This window comes from Anopheles moucheti, chromosome 2, assembly GCF_943734755.1.
Source record: "Anopheles moucheti chromosome 2, idAnoMoucSN_F20_07, whole genome shotgun sequence".
NCBI lineage: Eukaryota > Metazoa > Arthropoda > Insecta > Diptera > Culicidae > Anopheles > Anopheles moucheti.
This window is the reverse complement of record NC_069140.1, coordinates 68801612-68816212: the sequence shown is the minus strand read 5'-3', so window position 1 is coordinate 68816212 and position 14601 is coordinate 68801612. Positions and strand designations below refer to the sequence as shown.

Below are 14601 nucleotides of genomic sequence, written 5' to 3'. Positions count from 1 at the left end.
TCATAATTTTACATTGCTGGCATTCGTCTCCAAAAACAGAAAGCGTTTCCCGCCCCTTTATTTCACTAGTACCAAAGTTTCCCCATCCCAAAACGACACGTACAATTGCAATTTTCCTCCGTACAAGAAAGACCCACCTTTTGCCGAACGGTGGAAAACACCAGCCGTGTAGTGAACGAATCGCAACCGTGAAAGTATTTCGGAAACCGGCTTGGAACAGGTCGACGGGCGACGATGTAATTTATGGAAAACTAACGCTATAATTCAGCAGGCAAACACAAACTTTATTGAAATAGGACAAGAATTTTGCAGCTCTCTCACACGACGGGTGCATTCGGGGTATGTTTTCGTTTCGATTTACCACTCACACGAGCTCAGTAGTGAAAATCCTGGGCAAGTAAGCATCCGTTCTGCGATGCGTGCGATACTTTTGAAGTGTGTTTCGTTTCCTTGCACCGTTGAAACTTTTTGTGCAGCACAACGTACGTGAAAGAATCTGGCACCGGGAGCTCGCCTACAAGGTATAAACTGTGTCGAAAAGCGGAAAAATATATATATTTCAAATCAAGAAACCCTCTCGCAAGGAGCAAAGAAAAAAGGCACATCCCTCACGGGATCCGGCGGCATTTCTGGTTTTTGACTGTTTTTGGCCTGCCAAACTGGCCGCATGTGCAGTTCAACTTACGCTTTTCTTTTTTCGCTCCCTGGGTAAATGTACTTTCACCCGGGTGCCGCTTGCTCAGCTGAGCAAACACTCAAAGGCAGTGGAGAAACTCAAAGTCAACCTTCTGGCAAAACTACTCCTTTGTAGCGGGTTCATGTTGCGGGTTTTATCCGGAAAGTGTGCACCGAAAAGGAACTGGCTGCCATTTGGATCATCTCCACTCGTCTGCTGTGGCGGTAGAGTCTAGCAGAACACTTTAACAGACCTACCACGCCTATCTGGTGTGGTAGCCACACGAACGATCGGTACGAAACGAACAAAGATACCAAGCAAAAGGGAAAGCTTCCATGTATTTATCTTCGTTGCAGTACTACGCCAGCACACTGCAGCTTTCGTTTGCAGAAGGATCTGTCGTGTAGAGTTAAAAGACACCTTCTGTACAAACAACGAAACGAACTGGTGCATCGCGTGTGTATATGCCCGGCTGGGTTATTAGAGGTTTATATTAAAAGGTGAAAACGGCATCATTCCGGGCAAACGCAGAACATGAAATAGGGCGTTTATTATAAGGCGTAAGTGTGAGCACTTTGTTTGTATGAATTAGACGCCAAAAGGATTATTTTGAGAAAGTTACGTTTTGCGAATGTATCTTATTTTCATTACGCTTTCATGTTGTTCTTCATTTTTTAAAGTCTTCTTATCATGCTACGAAAGGTAATCCGTTAGAGTTGGAAGCCACTTAATGAAACTCCACAACCGTGCGGCTGATGCATAACCAAATTAGCTATTTATTATTAGTTTATCCTGGATTAACATTTTACTAAGCACAAGTATAAACAGTTTATAAATAAAAGTAAACTTATAATCCTAAAAGCTGTAAAAACTGTATTCATAAAATGATAAATGTACTTTTGTTCTGTACAATCAACCGACAAAATAATTATCCGTTACCTTAATCAGGGTTTGCTAAGAGGTTATTATGTTCCACTTGCAATGAACAGCAACGTTGTACGCCATCAAAAATTCAAAAGAACAAAACGAACTCGACTCATGCAACGAAGAAACCCTCAATAAGCTGAAATTTTTCAAAACGAAATGGCCATAATTGACACTTGCCTTCGACAAGTACTTCTGCACATGCAATTTATTCGTTAGCACCAATATCACTTTTTTTTGCCGCAAATTAAAATTATTCAAATATTTATCGTTCGTGCTACAATAATTGATTAAAGAGAGTGATTTTGTCGCTGCTTAAGCAGCAAACAAATTGGATAGAGAGTGGTTTTTACATAGCATAGGTTTGAGAGTGAGTCGCCAACACTCTTTTACACGTAATTCTTTTGGGATGTTTAACAAATTGTTTTAAACGTTTCTCAAATTTCTACTCGTGATCATTTTTCTTCATACAGCAAACTTTTACCTAACCCGTGTATTCTGTCCACAACCAACCCAAGAAAATGCTTAAACCATTCATTGCACGGGAGAAATTAAATTAATCCCGTGAAACGTCCACCATTTCTGACGGATCATTTATTTTCAATGAAAAATGATTGTCGGACAAATGTGTTGTATTATTTATGAGTATCCACGGCCAAAGGTTACCATCGTCCGGTAGCTTGGCAAGCAAGCAGACCAAACTAAGCTGGGCACCACATGTCCATCCATCTTCCAGTGTAGGTTCCGACCATTTCAATGGCAACACAGTCTTCCAGATGCAAACGCACTGTTTTATGCACTACGTGCGCTAAATATGCCAAGTCCCTCTCGCACTCGCATTCTAGGTAGTTGGTGATGGGAAGATAATACCCATCAGCTGCGATAACAGATTCATGGCGATGTTTGCTGGTAGTTATGTATCTGCATTGTTGAACGAGGAAGTCGGGGATCTGAAGCCACAAACAAAATCGTCAGTGACAATGCGCGTCCTCCGGGAGGTTGGAAGGGTGGATGGGAGCCATTCCCAAACGACCACCGGACGGGTATAAACACCATCGCAATCGACCGCACGTAAATACGATTGCGAACCCACCAAGCTTCCCATCGATGTGACACCATATCGCTACCTAGGAATCGTTCCAGCAGCCACACCTCTAACTAATAAACCGCAAACTCCCCCACTGAGTAGCATAAGCTCCCTGACATGCATACACACACCCGCAAGAACGGTGCTCGGCAGTGGCAGTGCAAAACCGCCGACTGCTGGCTTTTGCGTGATCGATGTACTGATACAATTTTCCTCTCCATCTATCGCCGTGCCCGTTGCGGCGCGTTCCAATTACAGATATCACCAGCGGTGGCATTCAGCATCATCAGCCCTTCGATGGATATAAATCATTCCTCGATACCAGCACGGCACAACTGCGGGCGTACGTGGCGTCCGGCTCGGTTGCGTCCGCGTCCGCCAGCCAGTTCGGTGGCTCACATCACAGCCAGCAGCAACAGTCGGGGCCGGGCCAAAGCTCGCAAAGCAAATGGGAGGAACCGTACTTTGACGACACAACGCCGACCAATGTCACTGGGCTCGTTGGCAAATCCGCTTATCTGAGCTGTCGGGTGAAGAATCTGGGCAACAAAACGGTAAGATGCAACTCTACATGTCTACTCAACACGTTCTTGGCTTTGCATACATACTATTCACTCGCCGCTCTCATCAAACATATGCTGTATGAATTTTGCACCTCCCTAAAAAAATGGTTCCTTTCCACATTTACTTAAAATGAAATTTGTATTTGCGTTGAGCGATGAGAAGAATGCTGGCCAAGCAGTTTTAGTAAATGTCCCAAACGTCCCTAAATGTCCCCAAAAATCCCAAACGGCACACTGAAGGCAAGGCTTATACTGTCACTCACTTATAAAGCTTTTTGGCTTAGAAGTGTTCTAGACTTGGAATCTGAGCTCGGTCTGCAAACTTGACCTTCCTCTTTTTGGGTGTTTAAATTCAATGTACCTAAATGCGTTGCTGTTACTCAGTTAAGTATAGGAGTAAGCTAATGGAGTATCAAATGTTATAATTCAATCTTTCGTTGGGTACAGAATAAGCTAATAGTAATATTCATTACGATAATAAGGTATAACACTAATGATACATTGCTCTTGCTCTTTATAACACGATTATTTATTAGGCTGCCTCCATAACATTTCTTGTCCTTTCATTGGTTTAAGAACCCCTATAATTTATCATTTTGCAGCATACAGTCAAGCAATAAGTCGTTGATTCTAATCTAACAAACAAACAAATTAAAAACTTATCATGTTTTGCTCGTTCTTCGACTCCGTTGATGTTGCAAAAAAAATAGTATGTTCCAGGTTTAAAGGAAGCTTAGCTCCGCTAAGGGATGAAAGTAAGATAATATTTGGCAGAGAGAGATCATATTGTTCAGGTTGAACGATGATTCGGATAAAGTCTCGAATCGTGCATCAAAATTTTCTTTAATTTATGCTATTTGGTACTGGTTTGCATCTGATGATCCTCCAACAGTTGTTTACATAAAATAGTATAAAAGTCAAATTTTGAGCTATCTCTCAACCGTCGTTTTGATTTAAGCGATGGAGCGAATTATTCACTTTCTCAAAATCAATTACCTTAGATCTACAAAAATAATTAAAGATTTATTTATATTCATAATAACATTGTATAAGACTATCAAAGAATCTTAAAGTTAATAGCTTTGAAATGTCCAATCATAATATAATAGTAATTGTTGCAACGCAACGTTCTTTCCAGTTTCTGTTTCGCCGTGGACGCGTTTCCTAACACCAATTTTTACCGGTTTCTACCACTTTTATTTTCTACTTCAAACTTCTTTCGCGGAGCACTGGTTTGGGCAGGTGGTACGGCTTCGCTGGTATAATTCGGGTGCGTGGTACGAGTGTTACGAGTGGTGGTGGTGGTGTTACGAGTGGTGCGAGTGGTGTTAAAAAATTACACGTCTTATCACTTGCGCGTTTCGGTTGTGAATGACTCTAAATCGATGGCGCACACGCGATGGCCGTTATCGTCCCTTTTCGCGCCTCGATCTCGATCCCTTTATGGCATCGTCCCTTCGGTAACGGCTTCTGTCACCCGTCACCGAGCTGTCACCGTCATTACGTCAGGTGACGAAAACAAAAAACAAATCATGCGTTAAACTACAAGTGCCGACTTCACCGTTGTCTACAACAGTAATATTATGTAAATCTTTTTATAATGCTATACAAGCTCACTTTATAAGCCAAATGAGAGAAAAAACTGCGGGCCAATATGAATACTAGCTCCTGAACGATAACATTCATAAGAAAGAATGAATCTTTGCTGTGTAAGCTTTATGTTGCAAAACAAGTGCCAATCCTTACGTATGCGTAATCCTTATGTATAATCTTTTGTATATGTTATTTTTTATTCGTAAATTTGCACCCTTTTCGTATTTACCGTCTACTCCACTGCATCAACCACCGTGAATGATGAGTCTGGCTTTGACGTCGAGACCATCCATAATTATTTAAATTATCCAACTTCAAACATTTTCTGTACGGTGCACGTGTGAACAACATTTTATTCCGATGACTCGCCAGAAAAGCCAAAATTTATGCAAACATACCCAACCCCTGTGAGAGGAACAACATACTGTTGTTCGCAAGTTATGATAACAGTATCCCCCGGGGTTTCCTACGATTCGATTAATTTTTCGCACCACATCAACAATGCGAACGAACACACGGCCAACAAGGCTGAACCCGACGCGAACGGCGAGTGCAGATCGCGGAAGCTACCGACCTCGGGAAAATAAACATTCATTAACGGAAAGACAAATTAATTTGCTTGCGCTCCCTTTTTTTCGGCTCTGCTAGCAAACAAACGTTTACGGAGCAAAAAAAAAACGTGCCCAACAATTGCTGACTTTTGAGCTCCATTAATTGCAAACATTACCCTCGAATAGGGGCATTGGCAACCGTTTCCCAAGGTATGCCACGAAAACAAGGTTGATCAAAGCTGCTCCAAAAACTGGGAGCTCCGAGTTTGGCCATCGAGAAGGCAAATGGTTGCAGCAGTTCGTTAATTTTCATCCTATGGCCATAATTAACAGGTCGCCCGCATCCGTCAATTACAATGGCTGAAAGAGTTATGGCCGACGTTAGGTCGTTTGGTTTTAACTACTTTTCTTCTATCTCACTGCGTTTTGAGGATATCGTTGTAGCCGGTCCAGCCGTTTCTGGAACTTATTTTATTTTTTGATGTACTGCCAAACGAGGGTGTCGTTTGGCTTATCAAATTTAAGACGCTGCTCACAAAGGGACGTTCGGTAAAAGCGATCAAAATAAATGGTCTTTGGGACTGATTCTTAATTGCTTCTTTCTGCTGGACTGCCTGAGAAACATAATCGCCTCAAGTGTTGTTTCTATTGCTGGCAGGAGAAACGGCCATCAAAATTATCATTTTTAGGTGAAAGAAAATTAACGGCTGCAAAATTATGTTTTTCGAGTGGCATCGGTGGAGAAAAGGTGGAGCGTGGGATAAGTTTCGTAATTCAGCTGAGTTGCTATTTTTTCTTCAAGCGGTTTCGATAGATTGATTATGATGCGCGTTATATTACGACGTCCGTAGGCAGCAGTGAAGACAATTAAATTTTTATTACACTCAACTTATCCTTGTAATCCGACAGTGTCCGGATCTCAGTAAAACACGTTGCTTTGGAATATTTTCAGCTCAGTAATTAAAGTAAAACGAAATCTTTGAAGTGTTCAAAGATATTTCCCAATATAAAAACATGTTTTTTTGTCGACAAAAATATAAAAACATGACATTTGTCGTATAGACTCGTAATACAATAGCTGAACTATATACTTAAATTCTTCACACCATCGAGGTCACAGGTTGAATCGATGCGTGTATCTCTGAAGAACGTTAAGACTAACTTGTAATAAAACCAAGTATACTAAAGCGGTCCCACTATCTGCAACAATTATGCTATTGAAAAGAAAAATTTATCTCATACCTTCCACAGGCTGACAGTAAACGTGGAGTTGCGAAAGCATTTACGGTCGATACCTTTGGAGTGTAAAAACAATGCGTGCCTAATCGTGTCCAGCTACTGGCAGCTGTTACCTCAAAAACTTCTCAAGATGAATGGGTACTTTTAGCGTTACTACCCCACGCGCCCACTTCTCAACTTCACAAGGCGGGAAGGTCGATAGTCGCCTTTTCCGAAAGTTGTTCGCCTTCGAGATCATTCGAGAGCTTCCAAATTTAGTATTCATTGCAAATTGACGTTGGCAGCCGACGGTGCATGCCGACCCTTTCCGATAGGCGACCAAGAAGCGAACACCCGTAAAAAAGGCTACTCCAAATGGAAGGCTTTTCGGAAGAAAGCCATCGAGAAATTATTAAGCACATTAAATCCTGCCAAAACAAAGTTCCACTTTCAATAGGCACAAGACAGCCAAATAAAAAGGTCATCTCATCCCCTGGGACGGAGAACGAAAAACCATTATTTCATTCCATTCTAACACGGTCCTGATCCTGTGCCTTATTTTGAATAATCAAATTAAATATTTACTCTTGACGAACAATTTCTCATTTCACGCTGCTCAACATACCCCGGTGTGACATTCCATCATATGGTATCGAAATGGGATATTCATTGTGGCTGGGGAAAATTCAGGTCTCATGGATTAGACATCGGGACATCCATATACTCACCGTCGGTAGCTACACGTACACCTCCGACCAACGGTTCCAGGCGACACATCACAAAAACATCGACGATTGGACGCTGCAGATCAAGTGGGCCCAAAAGCGGGACGCAGGTATCTACGAATGCCAGATATCGACCCAACCAGTGCGTAGTTTCTTCGTGACGTTGAGCGTAGTTGGTAAGTTCAAATCTGAATAAATACTTAAGAAAAGCTTTAAGTTTTTATATCGATTGGTAGAAGTTATTTGTTTTTTTTTATTAAACTCTGAAGTAGGTAAGTAACACTATAATGGCCATTTGGCCCATATATATTTTTTTGTAAATTTGATCGGGATAAACTATTCGAGAGCCCAGCGGATATTACTTTAACTATTCAGCTCATTTTTGTATAAAATGAAAAAACATATTCATTTAACTATTTAATTAATATTTTTTATTTATTAATTAAATTATTTATTTATTTTCTTTCATTTATTAAATTGTTTAGGACATCGCTTGTGTTAGTTTGTACAGTTAGTGGAAGGTTTTGCCTCCTTAAATTTTATTTTATACTAGGCATGCTCGGTTAGTCAACGAATAAAAAGCTTTGCTTATACAAATAATTATAGAGTTTTTGCCGTTAAACATTATGTATATTAATCAATTTGGCTAAACAATTAAAAAAAAGACCCCACCTCCCCCATCCCAATATGGCTAAAACGATTGATTACGAAACCTCTCGGGTACCGTTTGGCTAACGAGAGCAAATCTTGAATGTCGAACATCGGCTCTGCAACCGCGTAATCCGTCTTCGTTAGTGCCATGTGGCCTTGATTTGCATTTAGAATTACGCTGCCCTCCGATACTGAGGCCTACCAAAACACCCAGCACAGCACCATGCCAACCGGAATATGTTGTAATTATGTCAATCAACCTGCCTCGCACACGTATAATCAAATAACATGTACGGGTGGGTTAGCTGGATCGGAATTGATTTGAATTCCATTATAGCGTTCCACCAACCGTAATGTATGTGACATGCGATAGCTCTTTAGCATGCACCTTAGTCTGTGCAAACATTTTACCATCCTGTATCACGCAAGTTTGCAACTTTCCATAATCTCCCCGAGGATGTATTGGAGAAGCTTTTCCCTCCAGTAATAACACCTGCGTATGCTTAAAATCGAACTAAAACTCATCTGACATTTAGTGAGTGCATAATGTAATGCTGGGTGGATTTTACAGAGCAGAATGGGTTAATTATTTACTCACATACACACACACACAGACATTACGCTAATCGTTCTCGTGGGAACAAATTTAATCCATTGGCATCGTTGTGGGTGAACTTGGGCACAGAAATGTACATCCCCTGTTGAACCTCACGGGTAGATTATTTTTTTTCCATCAAAGATGCATAATCAAGCATGCAAATGGATTAATATTGCTGTTGATTTTAATAGTATGTTTTTGTAACATGATTTGTTATTCGGTTGATTGCATAATCCATGTCATGTTTTAAGTTGTGCGTTCGATTAGAATTGATCTGTGTGGAAAATTTAAAATATTCGAGCACTCGTGTAAGAAAATTCTAAATGTAAAAACAACAGTATTACCTTGGCTTTAGAGAACAAAACACTAGGCGTCTCCACTTAACACCACCCAGATAAAGTACCATGCGCCCCCATTATTTGCGGAGAGAACTTCAATTTTCGTTTCAATCTTCTTTATTGTATAACTCTTATATCGCCGGTTTATTTTTACAATTTTAGTAAATTTGGCACTTTATGTCAGTAATATTCTTAAGCCAAATTTTTTATTCTAGTCTTGCATTGTTTCTTTCACTATTTATATGCATTTGTTCTTATTCCTGGAATTCTTGCTACCATAGTACTTAGGAACATAGCATAGCATAATACAACATGAACGGTTATGTTATGATAAAAATATATATATTGTCTATAGTGCTTATTGCGTATGTAACGGAGAGTCACTACGATCGTAGCGTAGTAAATGCTTTGAATGGGAAAACGTTTCAAAACGCGTTTTGGTCGGCCCGTACGTCCCGAAACTGTATTTGGTAGTGGCGTCGATCGCACACGACGGAACCTAAAAAAATTCCACCCGGGTCGCTCTTCCATAGCAAGGACTAATTTTGTTTTTGAAAATAAGAAAACAAAAACTGCATATAGATTTCTAATTATTCACGTTTCATACAAACAACTTAGAAATAAGATTAAATTTAAATTAACTTATCTTACGAAACAGCGTTACATACATTGTTTTGCTACAGCTCTTTCTCTCCTACTATTTTGTGCCGATCGAAATTGAAACGATTTACAGCAACATTACACAAAGCATTTCAGGAATTTTTAACCATTCCACAATCGTCTAAACATTCCGAAGGATTCAGTATAAGCACTTATGCTCACGTGAGCTATTTGTCAAGCAAATGGAAATTTGACGCTCCCTGGAAATTTTTGCGCAAAACCTTCTCAAGCTTCAGTCACAGGTACGGCAAAAACATAATATAAAGTTCAAGGACAACATTTTGCTGCATGTATAATCTTTTTTATTTGACTTGCATCTTATTACTATTAATAGTATATTATTACCATTATTTGTTTCATTCGATTCCTATATATGTATTGAACAAATATATAAATCTGAATTATACAACTAATCATAATGTATAATGAAGAGGAAAATATTGGGACAGGATAACAGAAAGGAGAAGTGTATGTTCAATGGATATTAATTAGTAAACAAGTCAAAATAAACACCGTTTAGCGACATTTGTAGATTGTTCAAGTAAAAAATACGTTTTATTTTGCTTGTAGCGAATAAAGTTTCGAGCTTGATTGTTGCATAAGTAAAGAAAAGTTCTTTATATACAGAGTACGCGCCTTAGCATTTTATTTTTTAAATGTTTTGAGAGATTTTGGGTCATTTGTAAGAATATTCCAAATAATGTTATATTTCATCAATGTCTTACTAACTTAATAGGTAGTCAAAACTATGGCAATAGTAATACTGCCTAAACCATGACTTACATTCACAATAATTCAGACAAACAATTAGTGGAATAGCAATTAAATCCTTGAACGAGTAAAATCGTCAGTTTATCAGTCTATGATTTAACATGCTAAAAATTACAGCCTCCTGTCGGAAAACACCTTATAAAGGGTTTATCTTTCCATAACAATGTACACTATTCTTTCAAACAAATATAAAGGATCTTTGGAGGTTTATTCTCGGGATTTCGGATAGCGCTACTTAAAGGGTTGTTGGTACGTCTGATCTTTTTCGCTGGTAATGATCTACTGACTTTTATTTCTAATTCGGCTTTTCGTCGTGCGACCTTAAGTGAGACGATGTCGTCCGTTTATACTCGCGGGTTATTTCCGCTACATCACATCCCCCCTTCTTTTAAAAATTACGTGGACAATAAATTTTTCTTCCGTAACGCGTTTGGTGTATCGGATTTCTGTCTGCCACTGTATCCCGTTGATACTGTGTAGTGTTTGCTACTGATGCGCTCTTTTCGCTCGATACATTCGTGTACGCGGGTTTTAATCTGTCTATCGATATCGTTCCTTTCACTTCGAGTGTATAGGTTTTTTTGGTTCTTCTCAACACTTTATATGGACCTTCGTAAGGAGATGTTAACGCTGGTCTAATCCTGTCTACTCGCACGAATACATGGGTACATGTCGGTAGGCTGCTTTGTATGTACCCTTCTTTCTCTTTTCTATGATCTGTTGTTTGTACGGGCTTAATTTTATGCATTATTGCTTTCAGATTGTTTACGAACTCGGGTGTCGCATTCGATACTGTTGTACTGTGGTCAAAAAACTCTCCTGGTAGCCTTAAGCTCGTACCATAGGTTAATTCCGCAACGGTTGCTCCTAAGTCTTCCTTCAGTGTTGACCGCATCCCTAATAAAACAAACGGTAGTGTCTCGGTCCACCTAGCGCGATCGTGACACATAAGCGCTGCTTTTAGTTGACGGTGTAAGCGTTCAATGTGACCGTTTGCTTGTGGGTGGTAAGGTGTCGTTTTAAGGTGATCGATTCCTAGCATTTCGGAAAGCTTTTTGAAAAGATCGCTTTCGAATTGTCGCCCGCGGTCGGTAGTGATCTTATGCGGTACACCAAATCTCGCAACCCAATTTGTGATAAATGCTCGTGCAACCGTTTCTGCCGTCATATTCTGTAGTGGAATTACTTCAGGCCAACGTGTAAACTTATCTATTAGTGTTTCAAGAAATCTGCGCCGATAATAGGTGTGCTGACGTCAGCTAGGACGAACGACCATATAAACTTTCGCTGCAAACCTAAATCCACCTTTAGTGTTTTCTGGCCATATGTGTTGATCTGAGTGCTATTCGCAGCGTATAGTTTCCGCAAAGGCGAAGGGTTCGACCTTTCTTTTGTGCTTGGTGGCATAACGGATATTTCGGCGCCGGTATCGATTAAAAATCGGTGTTGCGATACGTTATCGGTGATGTGTATGCGGCATATTTGTTCGAATGTGGTATTGGTGTTTTTACCGGCGGTGCCAGTGCTTGTCGCTCTGGTAGTGTTCTCTGTTGCGGCGATGGGTTCTTCGGTAGTGAATCTGGTGTTAACGTGTGTTTGCGTAGTGGATCTGAGTGTTTCAGAGAGTGGTGAGTACTTGGGTACTCTTTTGAGAGAGAAACTGAGTGTTTCAGAGTACGATGGGTGACTGGATGCTGGAGTGACCCTGGTGGGTAGTACAAAACGGACTACTTTTTTCGTTGTAGTGGTATCTGCTCGTCGAAAAAAATGCATTGAGTGTTAGGATCGTTCGAATGAACCTTCTCGCACCTCTCAGCTTTGTTGCCGTAGCGATAATGGAACCAGCATATCCATCGGCGTGGCGATTTTGGGCGTGTTTGTGATGACGAGAACCTATTCCAGGGCTCTCTCACTCTCGAACGTTGTCTCGGTTGTCGATCATATGATCCGGGTCGATGCACTGCAAAAACTTCCTCGAGCCGTTGGGTTAACGCTTCGACCTTGCACTCTAATGCGGCAATCTGGGACGATTGCGAGGGAACATTTTCTGTGCGAACTGCCGAGACTTCGTTATGGGGAACCTCCATGATCTTGTCGGCAATTCTTGCCTGTTCATCCAAAGTGACGGAAGGGACAGCAGCAATAATCGACCTAACCGTCGGTGTAAGTGCCCGTAACCAAATGTTGCAAAGAACCGCGTCTGAACAGCCTTCTCCACCCATTCGGCGCATTTGCGACAAGAGGTGGCTAGGTTTTTGGTCGCCGAGCGATACACCGGATAATAGGTTGGTCAGCCTCTGATTTTCTGATAACCGAAAATGCTCGATCACTGCTTTTTTCATCATGGGATATTTGTCACTTGACGCCGTCTGGTTGCACATCGCGATGGCGTGATGAAAGTGTTTGGCTTGCGAGCCCAGTGCCACAATGACCGCGTTAAACATTTGCTTATCTAGTTTCACCGCGTTCACACAAAATGCAGCCTCTAGACAGACGAACCACGTTTCCACATCGTCCGCATCGAACGTGGGATAATTAATTCGCGGACTCGATGCCGCGATCTGCAGCTTTTCTTCCTTGCACTCGACGGGAGGGGTGGTCATGGTATATTCTCAGGCGCCCGGGAAAAAAACCAAAAAGAACGTTATTGTAAAAAAAAAAATAATAACTCTTTGCACAAATCCAATCACGTCGGGGTCACCAGTTTGGAGGTTTATTCTCGGGATTTCGGATAGCGCTACTTAAAGGGTTGTTGGTACGTCTGATCTTTTTCGCTGGTAATGATCTACTGACTTTTATTTCTAATTCGGCTTTTCGTCGTGCGACCTTAAGTGAGACGATGTCGTCCGTTTATACTCGCGGGTTATTTCCGCTACAGATCGTTATTGAAACTTCTCCGAACTACCGGCTCCGGCTCCTTTCTAAAGATATCCGGGAGGTTCCATTTAAGGATGCCAATGAAGTACTCACAATGGTTCTTACCTTTCCAACACGATGTCGCTCACCATCGCCGAAAATAAATCGTTCAGTTCGGTCTTCCTGCTGTTACGCCATTTTCCTATCGTCCATTCAGGCCAGCAAGTCAAAAGTGGCAAAAATAAGCGTCCGGAAGGTGTAGAGTAATTTTCACACAAATGCGCTTCAAAGACTCCGGAAAAAGGAAGTCTCTTCGTCGCTGCCTAACTTTCCTCCATCGAAGGAAAAGAAAAGCTTCCCATGTTACTCAGGGTCACGTTATTTATGCATCGAAGCATTCTTTAATTGGGCCACCGCCTCGAATGTTTAGTTCGCTTATCATGGACTGCAGAGTGACTGAGGTTTTTCGGGCGGCTTTTAATGAGAAAACTCCTGCATCCGGTGCTCTCGACAGTCGGTGGAGCTACCGGGGTAGGGATTCGAGATTGCCTCTAATGTGCGCACCGCGTTTGAGGTCATAGATCGGCAGGTCGTTTTTTTTATCTTCAACAAGAAGCGAAAAGTCTCATCAATCCCAATCCCACAAGCACCACAATTCAAGCGAAAAGTTTTCCGACAGTACGCCTTCAACGTGCGATCTATCTTGCGCTATGCATGCCGTACTTCCTCATTATCTACCGTCTGTTCGGTAGGTGAACGTTATTCGAACCAAACAACCGGAAACATACTCACCCACACACCCACTTACACACATACACAAACGCACGCACTTCCTGCGTGTGGGAGGAGGGGGGGGGGGGGTGTTTTGAGACGCTCGTTCGGTGTGTAGCTAATTATCGAAGGACTAGAATCTTTTCGTAGGTACCGTTTGAAATATGGGTTTTGTGGTGTGTGAAAACTTTCACGGCACGAGCCCTACCAGAAGGAAAATAATGAGCATCAAAGTTGCGTTACTCTCGCATGTTTGTGCACACCCTAACATCCGACCATAGTCACCGGGAAAATTGTAGGCTTTGGTTAACCAAAATTCCTCTCACACCATGGGAAAGCGCCATGCTTGCGCATGATATGGTGAAGAATGAAAAAATGGTACCACGTGGATCATTACATCTGCGTAACGGTTGACGAGTTTAATTGATGCACAGAACCGTCAGCTGGTAAAATGCGTAATTTTTAACACTTATAAATGGCCCACGGTAAACGAAACACTCGGGTGACTAGCCAACCGAAGAGCTCACCCCATTCCCCGACCCATTTAATATAACCGAAGGATTTAGCCCGAAAACGCGATGAAGATAATAAGGCATCAAAGTTGTTTTTTTTTTCACTT

General features: G+C 41.4%; 1 protein-coding gene across 1 annotated transcript in view; it reads left to right on the top strand.

The window, feature by feature from the left end:
• LOC128299435 (fibroblast growth factor receptor-like 1) overlaps positions 1–14601 on the top strand; it is a 115977-nt gene that overhangs the window by 81348 nt on the left and 20028 nt on the right. Inside the window, exons 2-3 of the mRNA XM_053035404.1 lie at positions 2946–3241; positions 7303–7513. Of these exons, the coding sequence (XP_052891364.1) occupies positions 2946–3241; positions 7303–7513 (507 nt within the window). The remainder of the gene's footprint in view (positions 1–2945; positions 3242–7302; positions 7514–14601) is intronic.